We start from the raw sequence: 20823 nt of genomic DNA on the forward strand, positions 1-20823 counted from the left end.
TGGAAATACGTTATTGTAGTGTCGTTCGGTTGTGGCAGCTGGTAACACTTGTGCAGGTGCCACCCGTGGACAGGAGCGTGCGACTGCAAGGCAGGCTGGGACGGCGTGACCTGCTCAAGGCCGTGCCCACTCTACACGTACGGGAAGGGTTGCGACAAGCAGTGCGACTGTCAGAACGACGCCCAGTGCTCCCCCGTCAACGGGACGTGCATCTGTGCCGCAGGTCTGTACGGGTGCTGGCCGGCTGTCGGAGCACACTTCTCTTGGCGTTCTCACCTCTGGCAGGCTTACATTCGTGTTCTGGATGTTCTAATTGCATCGGACATCAGAGTACAGGTTGCACACCTTTCCACGGCTCCTGAGCAGAGGATGCCAGGGCTGGAAGCTTGTAATCGGCTCTTAGCGTATTATCTGCTGAGATGAGCCTCACCTCCTTTTCCCGTCAGAATGCTTCCTATCGACAGTTCCCATCTTTTAGTCCGTAACTTCTTTTCTCGGTGATTCTATTCATTTCCTCTTCATTAACTGCATATCTGATTTGTAGCTTTCTTCTGCAGCATTACATTTTAAATGTGTCTGTTATCTTCTTGTCTGTACTACACTGACTTAACAAATATCATGAGATGATGCAGGTGCGTTGTTTGCATACCACACTCTCTCTGTGCCAGCTGCAGTTGTATAGGACACTTCTGAGAAGTGGTTGTGCAAATGATTTGTGTAACACGCAACATCATTGTGAGCTGATGGCTTTCGAATGGGTATAGTGTGCGGTGCCTGACGGATGGGAATTTTGATTTTGACAGTGCTGCAGGAATTTGGCTTCACTGGTTCAACCGTGTGCAGGGTGTATCGTGAATGATTGAATGATCATGCCACAGTCCACAACAGATGAACTACTGGCCGTCCAGCCACCCTCAATGACGGTGACCGGCGATATCTGAGGTGGATCTTCAGTAGTGACAGGAGGACAACAGTGCAACAAATCACAGCTCAGTTCAACACTGCACATGCTAGGCATGTCTCCCAGTGGACAATCCATAGGCATACGGGTTCCGTGGGGTATGGGAGCCATTGCTGCACACGGGTGCCACTGTTAACCCAACGTCATTGGACCTAGTGGCTTGCATTTGTCGCCAACTGCTAGGGACGTACACTGGAGCAAATGCGTAATGTGATACAGTTGAATGAATCAGGATTTAATCTGTACAGTGCCAATGGGAGGCACCGTGTATGGCGCAAACCCACACGAATCTATGGATCCTGCCTTCCAAGAAGGATTACATATTTTCAAAAATACAATGTTGTAGTATCCTCTTGCTTTCAGCCATTAGCAGTAATGATGTAGCAGGGCCTGCTTTCTAATGTTACAAAGCCAGAGCAGTCAATCACCCAGACTTTAGCACCTGCTATTACTGAAAAGGCTGCTGCCTCTCTTCAGGAACTTGAGATTAGTGTGGTGTTTCGACAGATACCTGTCCATTGTGGCTATCAATGAAACTTTTTCAGTTCATCTGAGATGGAGTGTAAGCTCCATTATAGTAACTGCTTTTTCGATCATACAATTTTCCATTTTATTCCCTTTCCGCTTCTCTCTTTCTTGTATGATATGTTGTAACACCATGCTTTGGTCTCTCTCTGCCATCACCATTTACTGTTGGTTTATTTTTTCTGTTGCTTGTGATCTTTTTGTCAGCAATGTTTAATAATCCCAGTCCTCTTCTCATACCAACTGATCATTGATTTTATCCCTCTGCCTCTGCCTCTGCCTCTGCCTCTGCCTCTGCCTCTGCCTCCCCCTCCCCCTCCCCCTCCCCCCCCCCCCATTACTGGTTGTTTGTAGTTATCTCTGGCACATCCATAACTCATTGACAGAGCTATTTTTCACTTGTAATTGGTAATATTTTTATTTATCTCAACTGCCAGCATTTTGTCGTTGATTTACCTCTCACTAAAATCTCATCTCCTTTCCTCTTCTGCAAGATAAGGTGATTTTTATTTTCTGTTAATGTGTGTGTCAATGAGAAATGATTAAGAATACATTTTTTTCATTGAGGGAGGATTAGAAAGTAGCACACAATAATTTTTCCTCCCCTTGTAGTGCAGCTGGAATGTTGAAGAATGTTGGAAGAAAGCAGACCACCAGGAGGCATTGCTATGGTCCATTCAGTTGTCACTGTACATGCCATGCGTGCCCCTATTGACTTTACATTGTTTGTGCCATTTGGCTCACAAATATTCAGCTACACATTGCTGCTCTTCACAAATGGACAACAGTAACATGCACGCCATTTTTGTTTCTTAGTTCAGGCTTCTCTCACAAGAGCTGTGCATGAAAACAAAACACTCACTGTAGCGTAAACTTCAGAATACATTGTTGTGAAATTTCAACATTTCAGCTGCAGTACCAGGGCAGAAAAAAATTATTGTGCATTATTTTCCAATCCTCCCTTGTTTATTTTCTTTGGTTGTAGTCTCTGTTCAAAGATTCTTTTCTAAAGCATAAATTAGTGATTGATTCAGTCTTATAGTAGTAGTTTATTACTGTGTTGTTGTTAACTTTTAACAAATTGCAAGCAAATTTCACATGAAGAAATATGTTAAACCTCAACAGCTATTGAGATACAAAGTTTCAGCAGCAAATTTGATTTAATTAGATGCTGTAATTCATCCAGCCATGGCAGTGAAATTAATGCAGTAGTTGCAAACGGTTTACAAAAAAATTTTCTGATATTGTGGTAAAGTAAGATGTTTAATTGGTAATATATTTACTTTCTAATTTGTAATTTGTTTTATGTTGCATCCAGTGTTCTTCAAGCTTTCATCTGTTACAAAAACAATGTGTGTGTCAACTGTTAACATTTGAACAAATTCTTCCTGTTCAGCATGTTTTATGACTGATGAGGTCTGTCGATTCTCTCTGATTGTGTGTTTCACATGTGTGTTCACTATTATATTGGATTTTATAATACTTTAGCTGGTCCTGACCTTAGTAAAAAAAGAAATTGCTTGACAGAAAGAAACACATATTGGCTATGTTTTCTGCTTGCCTGAGTCTTATAATCTTGCAGCCTTTAGATTCTATTTGTGCGTTATTTGATTGAAAACAACATTTTTTTGTATCTCAAAGATTGAAATAAAATCCATACAAGAATTAACTAGGCATACAGCAGATATCTTGAGAAAATTTTCCATCATAGAAATGTATTTTTACTACTCATTGCTGTGACTGCAAATGCTTTAGGAGAACTGTTTCTGGCTTTTCCTCTTAACATGAACTGTCAAAACACTGCAACAGTATTGATATTAATTGTCAGTTCCACACACTGCAGTTTTCAGCTTATAAGCTTTCTTCTAGCCACTTGGACAATATTTCAAATAATTTTGATAAACGACATTAAAATATTTTCATGTCTCTGACATATTGCAAATCACAACATTACTGAAAGTGCAAGCTTTGTGCTCTCTCTTAGAAAAGTGTGTCGAATGAAACTTGTGCATGAATGCAATTAAGACTTTTTTGTGTTAATAGGTAATTATCATGTATATTCAAAGCTTTACATGAAGAAATGGTATAATATAACTTGCATTGTTTGAAACTCTTAGTTAAGGCATGTTCAGAACTAATTAAATTGACACCAATAGTAAGGAAAATCTTTGGACAGTGCATGATAACTAAAGGTATGCATGTTAAACACTGCATGGGGTACAAATGCATGTAGTTTGTGGTGTGTGTGTGTGTGTGTGTGTGTGTGTGTGTGTGTGTGTGTGTGTGTGTGAGAGAGAGAGAGGGAGAGAGAGATAGAGAGAGAGAGAGAGAGAGAGAGAGAGAGAGTGAGAGAGAGAGAGAGAGAGAGAGAGAGAGAGAGAGAGAGGGGGGGGGGGGGGCATGTGTGCATTGTCATGATACGTATCATCAGAATGACAAATGCTTGTTCTACTGGCAGCTGTTGCAATTTTGTGATTAGACAGTGATGTTTCAGTTACATAAGTGCTTGAGGGGATGAGAATAGGTCAATTTTCAATTTGAAAAATGCAATAATACTCCCACAAACATGGCTAAAGATGGATTCTGAGCAAACCAAATAAAACTTCATACATATACATCCATACAGAACAAGTAAACAAGTAACTGAAAATTGTCTTACTCAAGAAAATTAATCAAAAATGTATCTGTATCTTGATTTTAATTTTGATTTATTTTTAATGTAAATATCTGCATAAACCCAAGGAAAAATGTTACGAGATTATGTTCATACATTCTGAAGGCTTTCCACTATCCATTTGTGACATAACACTGTGGGAAATGCAAAAATCAGCGATATATTTAATTTATTTCTATTAACGTAAACATCCTGTAAACTAAAGTTCAGGTAATGGGTTTAAACATAGATTTATGATGTTTTCGTGGTCAATAGAATTGACTCTTGGTGAAGATTTGTAGTTTCGAATTTAGTAACAATCTGTCGGTTTCAGTAATATGTATTATACAACATCAATAATATTGATGTAGATATGAAAGAGGTGTGACTGTATTTTCCTGTGTGGCGCAGCAAGGATTCAAACTTACAAAGGAGTAAAAATCAGGGGAATGGCAGCAATATGAACTTCTGCATGTGCTAAAGCAAATTGGCTTCATATGGTCTTACTTATCAAGGAAGGATTTGCGGCTGTCTTGTGGTACAGGCTCATTTCGAATTTCCTTTCTTGCTTTCGCCATTTCACCCTGTGACTTTTGGTCTGGCTTTTTGTGTTATTTTGTGTCATTTTCAGCATGAGCTTTTCACGAATGTAAAAGCTGCTGGTGTTACAGATTTTATTTTTGTACTAAGACATAATAAGACTTATGAGGGGCCGCTATGGACTGGACCTCTTTAATTTTTTTACAGGATTTGGAGGTCAGTGCCTGCTTTTCAATTTCCTAAAGTAGTACGATAAAAAGGAACCTCAAAAATATGACCTTTGAAGATCCCAGTGCCATTATTAAATACAAAAAACTTAGAGCTTTTTAACAGAGCTGCTCAAAGATGTGTGTGTAGCATCTTTGTCTTCTAATCATGAGATTGCCAGTTCAGTTCTGATGAGACATAACATTTTTCTCTTTTATTTGAATTCTGTATTTATCATCAAATTGAAATGTTGATTAACAAATACTGAACAATTTTTTTTAAATTAAATAATATTTTATTTTTAATTATCGATTGCATGAAAATGTGAGTATTCATAATAATCAAAATGTACAAAAATGCAAATTTTCGTGTTGTAAGATAAGAAAAATCTACATGATGTTTAAAAAAAGTACTGCACACATTCCTACTGGTTGTAGTGTTGCTCAAAACTAAAGGCAAATACCATGTACAATTGTGTGTCCAAGAACCAATACCTGTTGACATATGGGCCATTTTACTTGCGACGAGTTATGTGTACTGTTTGGTGGTGTGGACAGGACTCACAAGAGAAGGCATAGTAAATTACCACAATAGGCCTGTGTGGGCAGAAGCCAATCTGTGAGCAGTTGTGGAGTTGAAGTATCAGGATCACTTCCGTATCATTTTACAGGCAGGAATTGTCAGTGACACTCATTATGCCATGTTCTTTATCTAGCAGATTAACGGGTGCTGTATATCACTGGTTTCTGCACAAGGAATTACTGACAATTTTGGAGAATACCTACCCTTGCAGGAATATGGTGACGGCAGTTTATGCACTACTATCTGTACCTGGCCACACTTTGCTGTAGCCCACTGTGCTTAAATGGAAAAGAAAGAAAAGAGAAAGTGCATGTTTCTAATATGTGTGGGATTTGAACATACATCCTAATTTTTGGTAACAATGTTTTCTATGTTTGTACTTACATAAACTGTAAATGTTCCTAATCACAGATGTCCAAAAGTTTTTGACCAAAGGCTTTGAAATTTTGACACAATGTTGCATTGGAATATGCATTTGTTTTTGTGTATCTAAAATATGTAATATATAATGTTTTATTAATTTAATAATGGGAAAATGTTGCAAAAAATCTCAACATTATAAGGAACCTAAAAACATACCTATATTAGAATGCAAGTTTGTGACAAAATTCCAAAGCAGTCAGTCACGAAGTTTTGGAGACATGAAATTTTGAACAAATGAACATTTATATTTTTATTTATATAGATGATGATGATGGTGGTGATGATTTTTGGTGATGATGATGTTTGGTTTGCGGGGCGCTCAACTGCGCAGTCGTCAGTGTCCGTACAAAGTCCCAATCTGTACACAGTCCAAACTTCATACTTTCACAAATGATGATGAAATGATAAGAACACAAACACCCAGTCCGAGGCAGAGAAAATCCCTTTATATAGATGGGGCAGGGCTCAATTTCTATGGATTGTGAAACAGTACCTCACCACAATTATTCACAGGTGATAGATTGATGAAGAAGGCTCAGCAGTGTGGTCTACTCATTCACCAGACCAGAGTCCATTGGATTTCTGGCTGTGGGGACATTTAGAGGCATTGGTGTATGCCAAACCTATTAACAATGTGCAGCCATTACAGGAATGTATGACAAATGCATGTGATGCAATCCAAATGGAGACAGGTGTTACTGAAATTCATTGGGCAGAATGGCAGAAGGATGTGTCAGGATGCATGGGAACCACATGCAACACTGCCTACATTATCTTCTTCTACTTACAGGACCGATGGGAATGAGAGGACTGATTGACCCATGTGTCAACAGATATTGGTTTCCAGATATATGATTATAGGAACTTTTCTTCTAGTTTGAGCCAATACTACTGCCTGTAGGCACAGGTGACACATTTTTTGAATACCCGTGATATATCAATAATACTGTCTCTGATATTGTGTTTGTTATTTGTAATCTCTAGAAATAAAAAAATTAGTTTCTATTTGATGTTTTACATATTTTGATCAAATTTTAATTTGCTGTGTATACTCGCATTTTCATGTGATTGGAAGTTGAAAAAGGGCATTATTTTATTACAAAATTATGATTCCACGTTTATTAATAGCCATCTCAATTTGACAGTAAATAAATAAATAAGTAATTCAAATAACAGGTAAAACAGTGTGTCTAGCAAGAATGAAACCAGCAACAACCTCATGACTACAAGACAAGAACACTATACATGCAGCTGCAGATGGATCTGTTAAGAACATCAAATTTTCTTGTATTGAGAGCGTTCAAAATCTTCAAAGGCAATTTCTTGGAAGTGTTTTGAGATGCTTTAGGAAATTTATGCCCAGGCGTTAATCTTCATATCCTGTAAATAAAAGGGGACAAGTCAATAAGATATCCTTCTGTAAGACTGATAGATTTACTCACATGAATAGTGTTCCGTTACTTACGTTAAAGACCTTGGACACGTGTCACTGCCTGTATAGAAGAGAGACAATCTCCAGTTAATTTAATTTTGTTTTTATTTTAAAAATCGGATTATGCATTCACAAGACACGTCTCTGCTACTGAGGCTGCTCCGACGTGCCTTTAATAACAGGTAGTAATTAGCGTCATTATTTTTTGTTTTTAGTTTTTTTGTTTTTTTTTTTGTGTCATAGGGTTTAGGGGGGCCAATTGCAGTGAACACTGCCCTGTTGGCACTTTTGGTGAGGACTGTGCACATCGCTGCAACTGCAAGAATGGTGCCACATGCTTACCAGAAAATGGTCGTTGCATCTGCACGCCAGGCAAGTTTGTTGCTAGAAGTTGTTTCAACACCATGGCTCTTAGTACCAAATTAGAGTGATACTTATGTGAACTTTCGGCTGCTTCTAAAAATGTCAGTCCTGTTTAGAACATCTAATTTTTGAACCCTTGTATGTGCGAGCTCCGTAAATTAGGAACATCCGTAGTCGCTTACATGAGAATGCTGACTAGAAAAGAACTATCTTCTTCATTGCTAATCGTATGTGAATAAAGGATTGGATGACTGAATATCTGTATGGGGACATATTACAATCATTAAACATTAAAGGCAGTGGGCAACAGACAAATTTCTTAGAAAATAGCAATGGCTAGAAGAGGTTTGGGACAAAGTTCTTCTCCCAGAGAGTTAACAAAACACACACACCTGAATTAAGCACTGTAATATATGTGAACAATGTCGTGTACACATTTTTTTTATTAAATAACTGTGAAAATGGGAGCACTTTTTAACAAAGTTAACTGCTTATTTAGTTCATTAACATTATTTGCAGAGTGTCACATTATAAACTCAAAACAAATATTGTATAGTTAACTTAGCTCATTCAGGGGGTGATTTTTCAGTCATGGGATCGTGGTGCATGAGTATAGACATGAAATATTTCTGCTTCATATTACTTCAGACATTATAAAAATAACCAATAAAATCACTCTTAAGTGAACAATATATGATACCCCGTCGAACAAATACATAAATACACTGAGCCTAAGACACTAATGAGCTCTGTGATCACAACTGTAAATCTATCTTTCAACAATCAATGTATTTCTTACATTGGTATTAGTTGTTTTAACAATTAGTTGTACCATACTTAAACAATTTTTAACAGACTTCTTGTGACAATGTTCAGTCTACTTCTTTAAACTTGTTAATGTCAAATACTACTACAAACTTCATCTCTCTGATGCAAAATATTCAAGTTATTAACTGAAAGTGTTAACAGTCTTCAAATTTATATTTGCCAGTATGCTGAAATGACTCGTTCTTTATTAAAAATATAGATTGTGTAATACACTATTAGAAGTCTGAAAAGGTTAAATTTACTCCCTCTCCCTCTCCCTCCCTCCCTCCCTCCAACTCACATACGCACTCGTCATGCTCTTTCCATGGCAATACTGAATTTGTTACCTCATCTCATAATCCATCTTTGTTCATGCCTAGTTTGTTGCTCTCCGCTTTACCACTTCATTGAGTATTGATCTAATCCCATTACGATATTTACATTCCATCCTGGATTCATCATTAGTATATTGATTGAAATTATCCTTAGATCAAATTGTCTAATAGCTGCCAGATGTTCAAATCATTAGGTCTTATGTTACCCTTAGACATTTACTTGAACATGATGACATTTATTGTGATACTGTGGACCAGAAATAACAACAGTGCACCAACAGACATCTAACACAAATAATCTATAAAATTGTGTAGTTGCTTGTGTGGGATGCATTTAGTTTTTCCATTTAAAAATGCTCTTTTACTTACTGTCATAAATAAAATTGTAGCTATTAAATTAAATCTAAATAATTACAGTAACCTCTCATTACCAGTAATACTGCAACATTTTTAGACAGTATTCAGCTGTATAGAGTGTCAGTTTCCTGTTACCTTGTGGTTTACTGTTGTATGTGAAACATCAAGGCTATACAGTGTAGTGTGTGCCAGTTTGAAACTTCTTGGCAGATTAAAACCGTGTGCCAGACCAGCACTTTCACGTGGAATTTTTGCCTTTTGTGGACAAGTGCTCTATTCACTGAGCTATCCAAGCATGACTCGCAACTTGCCTTCACAACTTTACTTCCACCAGTAGGTAGAAGATGAGGTACTGGTGAAAGCAAAGCTGCAAGGGCAAGTTTGGAGTCAGTGTTGGGATAACTGGAGCCATAATGTAGATAAGACTTTTCAAGAAAACAAAGCATTGGTATATTATCATCATTGAAACCTCACTCAGCAGTAGTACAGTATAACCGGATGGATAAAAATCTACTCACCAAACAATGGCAGGAGAAAACACATATAAAAATTATGGAAATGTGCAAGCTTAAGGAGCCACAGGGCTGTGTCTTCTGGCAGAAGGATTGAAGCAAAAGGAACAGGGACAAGGGAAAAGAACTGGTGAGGTTTAGGAAATGGGGAGAGTTATAGAAAAGTTATCCAGAACCCCGTGTCGGGGGAGACTTACCGGATGGGATGAGAATGATTGATTGTTGAGGACTGCACTGGATGAGATTTGAAAGCCTGAGAACTGAAAAGTGGAAGATAGGATAATAAAAAAGACAGAGATTATGCAAAAACATTGTGAAAGAGTTAGTAAGAGCAGAAATCCAAGTGTGTAATACATGATAGACAGGCTGCCGGGAGTGGGGGAGTCAAGGGGGAGAATAGGCAGGTTAGAAACTAAATTATACAGAAAACTAAAAGGGAGTGAAGAAGGGAATAGTTACTGAGAAGAAATGCTGAGACCAAGGAAATTATCATAAATTCAGACCACGTGGGTGGCAAGAGTCAAAGACGTAACACCAGTTTCTACCTGTGGAGTTCTGATAACATGATGTTATTGGGAAGAACCCAGATGGCATGTGTACTGGCACAGCTGAACAGTGTTTACATAACAGCTGGTACATGACGTGTGCTGTTTCACAGCTGGCTCTTCCTTTAATAGCATTTTTTTGCCAGTTATGTTCCTGGTATAGATGGTGGTAGGAGGGAGGGTGCATAGGGCAAGTCTTACAGTGGGGATGGTCATAGGGGTAGGTGACATAGGGTAGGGAAATGGGTGCAGAAGGAATACAGTGGCCACCAGGGTATTATGCAGATTGGATTGCAATGAGGGAGGATGAAAAGCTATTCTGGGTGTGGTGGGCAAAGTGTGAGACAGGATGGGCCTCATTTCAGGCCATGATTTTAGGAAGTCATAGTCTTGTCAAAGAGGCTACTTTGACAAGGCTATGGTTTCCTAAAATCATACCCAGAAATGAGGTCCATTCGATCTGACACTCTGCCCACCACACTCAGAATAGCTTTTCATCCCTGCCCCACCTCCCACCCCTCCCCCTCCCTTCCCCACTCCCAAATCTCTGCATTTCTGTGAGGAGACCGTGTGCTCCTTCAGCAGCCATTTCCCTATCCTGTGGATCCTGCTCCTGAGACAGTCCCTGGTGTCAGACTTTCCCCTAGTCGAGCTCTGTAACTGGTAAAACATATACTATCAAAGGAAGAACCACCTGTGAATTGACACATTTTGTGTACCATCTTTTGTATAGACGTGGTTTGGCGTTATGCATCAGTATGACTTTTGTGGCGGCGTTCGTAGCGACAAGCAATTCGCTGTAGAAACGGCTTACGAAGTCACCGCCACACTTTTAATAGCGGGCCGACCGGTCCGCTGGAACAGTGAACAGAAAGATGAAAACCCAGACACTCTGATTAAATAAAAGTCGGTACTTATCTTTATTAACGATGATACAGAAACACAGTAGTGACTCCGTGTCTACAGAAATCTGTCTAGTTCGAGTCGGAGCGGCTAGGTCAGCGTCGGCTGACGACAAACAACTACTCTGCTGCGATGAACACACAACTGACTAGCAAGTACACCATTCGGTGGCGAGTATACAACTGAGCGGCGAATACAGAACTGTCCTAGCGCTCGCAACTCCAGCGCTTAAGAAACCAGACGCCAGCGGTGGCGCGCGCAGACTTGCAGCGGTTTCCTGTATCGCTGGCGCTGCTTATGCAGACGGCGTCCGGACTTTGATGCTGCCAACCTTTTGGCAGCGGGCTCGGTTGGCATTACTGACTAGGATATAACAATGACTTCCACCAAGTAATCAGTTACAATGAATTTGCACAGATAGAGATAGTATACTGGCAACATGTAATATCCTGCTGGAGAGCATGTTCTTCAATACAACAGTCATGACCCAGTTTCTGTTTCACCACACGTGCCTTCTGGAGCCCCTCATACTTCACCTTTGGAGTATGTTTCAGGTTGCAACGCCATTTAACCCACACACTGTGGTGCACCCATTATCTGTACTGCAGCGGAACTGTGTCTTAGGAAACCCAGAACATGTAGTCTCCTCTGACAATGCTACACTGCTGTTTTTGTACAATGGTCTTAGTGTGGGATAACATTTGTAATTTATATTTTGAAATCCTTCCATATGTACCTTAAAATATATTTATATCATAATTTTTTAATGATCCCTCTGTTTTTGGGCATTTGCGGATTCGTTTTATACCTTTTTGTTGACTGCATAGGGGAAGCGATGAGCAGCAGATAGGCATGCAGACAAGGTTTTGGAAAACTTCCAGAAAGATAAAAAAACTAGTTTATCAGACTAGGAGTCCAAGACCAGAACATTGTCTTCATCTACAGAGTGAAAAATTGTTTCTGGCTATGTCTAAAGCATTTCTTTGGATTATTCTTTCTTCTAGAAGGCATAGAGCACAACTGTACATTGGTTAGCACTTTTGTTTTGTGTTTAGGAGAAAACAGTTCAGATCTCTGTGCGGACATCAAGCTTTTGGTTTTCCATGGTTTATGGAAACCACTTAAAGCATGTACTGGAACGCTCTCTATGAAGAGGAGGCAGCTGGTTTCCCTCACCAATCTGAGCTGGTGCTCCATCTCTTATGACCTCACCATTGACAAAACATTAAACACTAACCTTCCTTTCCTGCTAGTTGCAACACACTCACAAAGAGGAGGAACTTGAATTGGTAGAGATAGATGGAATAATACATCACAAAATAAGAGATGTTCAACTGAAAGTGGAGAATATCTTGAAGCTGTGTTAAGTAGACACATTAAAAAATTATGATATAAATATATTTTAAGATACATACAAAAGGATTTCAAAATGTAAATTACAAATGTTATCCCACACTAAGACCATTGTACAAAAACAGCAGTGGAGCATTGTCAGAGGAGACTACATGTTTCCTGAAACACAGTTCCGCTGCAGTACAGATAATGGTTGCACCACAGTGTGTGGGTTAAATGGCGTTGCAACTTTAAACATACTCCAAAGGTGAAGTATGTGGGGCTCCAGAAGGCATGTGTGGTGAAACAGACACTGGGTCATGACTGTTGTATTGAAGAACATGCTCTCCAGCAGGATATTGCATGTTGCCAGTATACACTCTCTATCTGTGCAAATTCATTGTAACTGATTACTTGGTGGCAGTCATACTGATGCATAACGCCAAACCATGTCTATACAAAAGATGGTACACAAAATGTGTCAATTCACAGGTGGTTCTTCCTTTGATAGCATACGTTTTACCAGTTACGGAGCTCGTAGGACAAGTGCAAGTGTACACCTCCATTTTCACAAAATGAAGGAAACTGGAACAGTTGTTGGTTGAACACTATTTTATTGTTTACAACCATTATTAGAATAATATAATTTCATCTTCTGTAAAAGTCCATTTTATATCAAATTTGTTAATATGGTGGTTGCACACCTTCGGGTTTTGTATCTAAATGTACGTGTTCTGTGCCTCCTTAGTCTTAGAGTATCCATATTTGGTTTTCCCATTTGCAGCTTTAAACCATCCATCTACCATAGCTGCATGCAGCAACTTAGTTTGCATCGCATGTAGGGCATGCTTATACTTGTGTCCCCCTCAGCTGATTACAGTTTTGTTGTCAGTTTGGCCATATGAGCAAGACAGTGGTTGAGCTCCTATGTAGGTGTGTCTTCACATATTGTGTGGTTCTCCAAATGTTCTTTTTACTATTTCTTGGGGGTTTCATGGTTCTGCAGATGGTAGTTCTCTAAAGGGTCTTTATCTATTTTGGTAACTCCTTAGGTTCACTGTTTTATGAAGTGGGACACAGAACTTTTGCTCCACAGGTAACATACGGCAAGATATAACCTTAGTTCTTATATGCTTCGTGTGAGTAATGCCCAGTCATCAGTTTGCTGTTAAATTTTTCATGACTGCTTACCCATAATTGTTACATATTGTTGCCATCAGTACAGTGTATACTAGAAGATGGAATTATGTTATTCTGAAACCAGTTGTAAACAATAAAATTGTATTGGATCAACAACTGTTGTGGTTTTCTTCATTTTGTAAAAATCGTCAAGTACAAAAGATAATGTTATAGATGAAGGATATAACGTGAAAATAAACAAGTCTAAAACAAAGTTGATGGCGTGTGACAAAGGAGGGCAAAGAAAACTAGAGAACATGTATGTGGCAAGCTAATTTAACCTGGTGTGAATGAGGTGAGAAATTGTTGCAGCAGCTATGAGGTATGAGGTGGGTACGAGATACCTGAAACTCTGATGACAAATTTTTGGTACTATAATCGTGTATTCTTTACTTGGGATATTAATAATGGTGTCTATAAAACAAGATGAGTAAGAAAAATACACTGTTTAAGATACAAATCTTTTTTTTTGGGTGAAATTATGAAGTGTCTATATATTCTCAAAAAAAGTACAAGTTTCAGAAATTTAACATTTTTTCCAACAAAATTCGAACAAAATACAGTTTCTTTGATTAATTAACATAATGATATTATCTTATAATCATAAACAGAAAAAGAAAATAAAAGGTCTTATGAGATCAATTAGCTCTGCATCAACATTACATGTACAAATCAGCACATCTGCACATAAAAATTGTGTGCTTCATAAATATTGGGTTCTCACACATTGAAAACATTGGTTTGTTTTCCTGTCTTTTTTCCAGTACAATTACCACACCTGACATATATACCAGTCCCTTTTTTTTTTTTTTTTTTTTTTTTTTTTTACCTGGCGATGATGTTTGTCCCAGTTGATCAGCAATTCTCTTTCGAATTTCCCTTGAAAGACGTGCATTTTCTCGTCTAATGCAAAGATTGTCATTCATCAGATTCAAACCTAAATTATGAATGAAATCTTGGCACTTCATGCATGTTTTGTCACCCTTCTTATTTTCTCTGTAGACTGTGATGGCATTTATGGCAGCCATATTGAATATACCATAAAAATTTGCTGTTGTGAGTAACATCATAAGTGGCACTCAGTTCATCTGCAACAGCGACACCAGCTTTATTTGTATTGTAATAAGTAATCATTTCCAGTTTTCTTTTATCACCTGTCAGTTGGTCTATATTTTATTGTGGTGTAAAGTTTACACAACCAGCACAACTTTATTTTTTTAGGTATGTAGGACACCAATGTAACATCATTCTGGAACCCAAATCAAGAACTCTTTACTTCTGTTACTTTTTTGAAAATCTCAGGTATGCTTGTCTTGTTTTTACGGACTGTGCCGACAGAAGTCAATGAATGTTCTTTCAAGAGATGGATCAGAAGGGGGTAACTAGTAAACCAATTACCAAATGTCAAATTCCTGTTCCACTAAATGGCTTACAATATCATATTCCTTATTACTAAGCTGGTAAGGTTGTTGTTTTCCTGAGTATACTTCTAGTTTGAGGTTATAGAATGTCTTTGCATCTGCAAGAGCATATATTTTTATGCTGTATTTGGCAGGTTTGTTTGGCATGTATGCACAGAAAGAACATCTTCCTCGGAAAGATAACAGCATCTCATCAATAATAAAGTTCTCAGATGGCATATAGTGTTGTTGAATATTTTCAAAAAAATTATCAGAAGTATATCTTATAGCAGCCAGATTGTCAGTCTTTTTCTTTTCGTCTCAGGTGTTCTTATCATCGAATGTCAAACAATTATGGAGAAAGTAAAATCTCTGCAGTGACATTGTAGTCCGAAAGATTGCAACTCCAGCACCGTCTGTACGCCACATATCATTCAAGTTTTGTCTATTTGAGCAGTTTAGGCCTGCTGTAAACAAAAGTCCCATAAATGCCTTCAAATCCTCTGAAGTTACATCATTCATGTGGTACTGATCTTTATCTTCTGGATATTTTCCCCTGATACGCCTTATTTGATTATTTGTAAATGTAAGTACAGTATTCAACATACTGTTTCTTACAAAAAGACTCCAATATTCAGTCTGTTTTGGCATGTTCTGCAGCACATTTTATGCATGGAGAATTGGTAATAATATTCTCTGAACAAATACGAACACTTTGCCCAGGACAATCCTTCATCTGTTTTGTACCATCTTTGGACGTATAAAAAATCCCACATACCTCAGGTGACTGACTAGGAGCCGCTAACGCAGATATTGTCTCTTCTGAATAATACAAAATACCCTCTTGCTCTGAATCATTTTCTTCACTTCTTTGAGAAACTTTGTCAATCTCTTCTTGACTCTCAGAGTCACAGGAATTAACGTTTGAACAATTTTCTAAAATTTCTTCTAGTAGTTCTTGTAGCCGATGTTCATTTTTTTCATGAGACATCTTGAGAAATGTAAAATATAAAAAAAAATGAAAGAATACTATAAATAACTATACATCTCAAAAACTTGCTGACAGCTCAAAAATGTGACACCGACTACAAGGTCGGTGTCTGACGTACCCTTGCCACCTTTGCACACGTGTATCTCCCTCTGACACTGGCGCAACAATAAACTTGACATTGCATCTTGCCCCCTCTCCCTAACCTCCAGCTACTGTGACAGCAATATTAGTGTGGCAACAATGACATTCTATAATCAGCGCTTCAAAACACCTCGGGTATGACATATCCGATTCACTCGTGCCAGGTTAAGGAGCTGACGTGTTTACTTATTTAGGAAGCAAGATAACTGCACATGGAAGAAGCAAGGAAGAAAATTGCCCAATCATATAGTGTTTTCAGTGAAAAGAAGAAGATAATTAGCCAGAAAATATAACAACCTACAGTACAAGAAAAAGTTTCTGAAAGCATTTAGTCTGTAGTGTGTCATTGTATGGCTGTGAGACCTGGACTCTGAGGAAAGGAAAGGACTGAATTGTTTGAGATGTTTTGTTGGCAGATAGGTACATAAGATCTTGAATGATCAGTTTTGTAAAAGGATGATTATGTGTTATAAAGAGAGGGAATTTATGGGATTGAGACTGTTGGTCATCATTGAGACTGAAAGGCTCCTAAAAATGTTGTCAGAGGTATATATCAACGGAATAAGGGCTAGACGGAGGTCACAACTGAAGTACATAGATAAAATTATTAAGGAGGTAGTACACAGTTTGTAGACAGAAATGGAGGAGGTTAGTGCTATGCAGTATTACATAAAAAACAAATCTTCTAGTCTGTACATAAGAGGATTCCTTGTGTCTTGTGGTGGCTGTGTGTCTATTTATCACACAACATTGGACTTTAATAATACAATGGCAGACCTACTCGGGGAAACAATTCTGATGACTGTGTGCCACGGTTACTTTAGCTATTGTATGGATATTTTTTGGTTAGTGTAAACTGAATAGAATTTTAATCATGGACATTGATGTTCATCATCATAGGATTGCTTGCTGATGGTACTTGGTATAGAAACTGGTAGTTAGGTAACATATTTTTTTTGTATACATGTATATTTACATCTGTCTATACTCTGAAAGCCACCTTATGGTGTGTGGCACAGGGTACTTTGTGTACCAGTGTCACCAACCCCTTTTCCTGTTCCAGTCACATACGATTTACAAGGAGAAAAATTGCCGCTAAGCTTCCATGTGGGATCAAATCTCTCTAATTTTGTCTTCGTGGTCCTTCTGTGAGATACTCATAGGAAGAAGCAATGTACTGCTTCACTCTTCTAGGAATTTTCACTCTCATAACTTTGATAGTAGACCACACCATGATGCAGAACGCCTTTTTTGCAGTGTGTACCACTGGAGTTGGCTGAACGTTTCCTTTATGCCTTCATGCTGACTAAATGAACCGGTTGAAATGTGCTGCTCATCTCTGGATCTTCTCTGTTCCCTCTATCAGCACCATCTGGTATGGATCCCGTACTGATGAAGGTTCTTCCAATGAATCCATCTGGCATCGGCTTTATTCGTGATTAGTTTTATGTGGTTGTTCCACTTCAGATCACACTTCACGCATATTGCTAGATATTTTACGGAAGTAACGGTGTTCCTGATGATTGCTGTATAACATGTAGTAATACAATAAAGGATCTTTCTGTCTATGTATTGGTGATATGTTAAATTTATTTATGTTGAGGCTTAATTGCACAAAGCATTGATCTTGTGTAGGTTTTCCTGCATTTTGCTACACTTATCTAGCATCGTGACTTCTTTGTATATCTTGTATCGCCTGTGAAAAGCCTGAGGGTCTTTCAATGTTATCTACTAGGTCATTTAACTATATTTTGAAAAGTAATGGTCCTATAACACTCACCTGGGGCATGCCTAAAGTTACTTTCACATCTGAAAGCTTCTCTCCATTGAGAATGACATGTTGTCTCCTGTTTGATAGAAACTCTTCAGTCCAGTTACTCAGCTGGTCTTATATTCCATATTCTCATATTTTGTTCACTAGGTCGTAGTGTCTTCTGCAAGTTAATGAACACAGTATCTCCCTAATCACTGTCCACCTCTGTATGTTGAAAATATATAGAATGCTTTTTGCCTGGACTGGCAGGGTTTTTTTTGTCATCAGGGCTGTAATGTTGTTGGACTCTCTCTCTCTCTCTCTCTCTCTCTCTCTCTCTCTCTCTCTCTCTCTCTCTCTCCCTCTCTCCCTCTCTCTCTCTCTCCCTCTCTCTCCCTCCCTCCCCCCCCCCTCCCCCTCCCTCCCTCTGTCCTATAGGCAGAGGTTTGACATCGATGCAGCAACTTATGCACACGGTGACTATATGAATCACTGCAATACTAAACTTGGTTGAGTGCAGCATCCTATGGCAAATGTGATAACACAATTAATTATTATGTCAGAAAAGCTTATACAGTCAACACTACAAGTTGTTTGTAGATATTAATGTCTTGTGTCTGGATACGTCTGGAATAAATTAGTCATTGCTATTTGTTATATCTGGTTGCTTGCTTGTTTATTTCTTATTACAGTCTTAACGGGAGGCCAGGTATATTCTTAAACAGGAAGGAAAGTTTTTACATCTTTACGGTACAGAAAAGATGTGAGCATTTTTGTTGTTCTTGATTCTTTTTGTGTTTCTTGGTCATACGTGCAGGTAGTAAAGGACAGGGGTTGGTTCTGCAAATAGAGTATTGTCGCGGTCTCGGTAATACTTGGAAAATTTTGTGGTATGTTAAACTATGGTCACTTGTTCTCTGGCTGTTATTTGTATTGTATGAATTCCAGCACTGAAATGAATGTTCAGGCTTTGTATGACACTGATTTTATGGAGAGTATATTATTGATGTGTTGTTGTTGTTCACAATATCAGATTCCAGTGACACTCATCCCTGATAAAGGTTGAACACTAAGTAAAGGAACGCATTAGAGAATACTAACAAAGGAAAACAGCACTGGTTGTGGGATGGAAGAAAAGCCACTAGGCAAAATCATACAGTGGAAAGTCAAGGATGGAATAATTACAGTGTTATGAAAAGCATAGGTTGCGCTACTAGCCATTTAGTTGCACGCAGGCATAGCAAAAACAGGGCTATACATTTGAGCTTTTGGTCAAAAGGCCTTCTGAAGAAGGGAAAGAAAACCCCACACACACACACACACACACACACACACACACACACACACACACACACACACACACACCACGGTCTGTTAGTGACCACCCAGCCTTAGTGGCTAGAGACAATGGTCATATGTGTGCGAGTTGTACTTGTGTGTGTCTGTGTCCTTTTGAAGGAGACCTTTTGATGAAAAAGTAAGATATATAGCTGTCTTTATGTTGTGCCTGTCGACAACTCAACATCTTCTCCACGTGGCGAGTAGCAATCTATCATTTTCATAATATTGTCGAAATAGTGCTATATACAAAGACAAATTGACACTTGTTGCAGTGGCTGGTTAGAGTGATCGTAAAGGCGTTTTCCATTCACAGATGCTTCCATCATCCACCATGGTTTCAACTTAGTTTGTCCATATAGTAGTACTAATAAACATATGTAAAAGAACAAGCAGCTATTCTAGGTTTTGAAACTATTAGCTGCACAATCTGCGACATGGCGCCTGAAACCGCGCGGCCACTCTGTGTGGCAGTAATACCACCGGTGGTCTGACAGGCACATCATGCAGGAAGGAAAGTACGAGCAGAGGGGGGAAAGTAATGCACAATAATTTGATGCCTTTTACCTACTTATAATATGACTTAGTCATAGAAGTATGTTTGGTTCAAGTATAGACATTTGCAGACTGCCAATTTCACTTCCTCATCTGTCACAAAGCGTTGACCAGCCAGGGATTTCTTGATGACACCAAACATGAAAAATCTGACAATGCAATGTCCGGACTGTATGGTGCACCTCCCACCCAAACTTGATGATTTTCTCACAAGTGGGAGCAGCAACATGGAGACGAGTATTGTCACGAATAAGTTTGACACCAACAGCATTAATGTTGTGGCATTTGTCACAAAGGGCACAATACAATGTAACCGAAGTTTTAATGTAGGCTGCAGCTTTCACAGTGGTCCTGTGTTCAGCAAAGTCCACCAGTAACACACCGTGCACATCCCAGAACACTGTTAGAAGCACTTTCCTGGTAGAGTGACTCACTTTGAATTTTTTTGTACTGGGGAATCAGCATGTTTCCACTCTGTAGAGGCCTGCTGGGTTTTGAATGTAGTGGTACACCCACGACTCATCACCAGTGATGATTCCTTTCAGAAAGCCATGCCCTTTTGAGGTGTAATGCGTCAAGTGATTGAAACTTGTCATCATTCACTTGTCCTTGCCAGATTCTTAAGCACCCAGCGAGCAATAACTTTATGAAATTTCAACGTGTCATGAACAATATTGTACACAGTACCAGGATATTTTGAACTGTTGTGATACAGTTTGCAGCTGCATACACGGCCGTTCAAAATTGCTGCCTCAGTGGCTCCAACACTGCAGGGTTGCAGTGTTTGCTGGCCACCTGAAGTGTTGTGAATCATTGAGTTTCACGCAACCCTCTTGGAAGAATGTGCACCACCTGCTACAATCCATACAGTCATCTCTGTACGTGCCACACTTGTCCCTGTTAATTTCATTCAGTTTATGGCGTTAGGTCCACAGGTATCAAACTACACTTTGCTGCTCTTCGCAAGCAGACAAAAGTAACACATGTTC

At 38.8% G+C, this 20823-nt stretch overlaps 1 protein-coding gene across 2 annotated transcripts in view; it reads left to right on the top strand.

Moving 5' to 3' along the window:
- Positions 1-20823, top strand: part of LOC126428450 (protein draper) — a 418154-nt gene that overhangs the window by 345615 nt on the left and 51716 nt on the right. Inside the window, exons 9-10 of one of the 2 annotated variants that reach the window (XM_050090385.1) lie at positions 57-223; positions 7567-7695. In XM_050090385.1, the coding sequence (XP_049946342.1) occupies positions 57-223; positions 7567-7695 (296 nt within the window). The remainder of the gene's footprint in view (positions 1-56; positions 224-7566; positions 7696-20823) is intronic. The other variant, XM_050090386.1, reaches the window with a different exon arrangement.

This window comes from Schistocerca serialis, chromosome 12, assembly GCF_023864345.2.
Source record: "Schistocerca serialis cubense isolate TAMUIC-IGC-003099 chromosome 12, iqSchSeri2.2, whole genome shotgun sequence".
NCBI classification, from domain to species: domain Eukaryota; kingdom Metazoa; phylum Arthropoda; class Insecta; order Orthoptera; family Acrididae; genus Schistocerca; species Schistocerca serialis.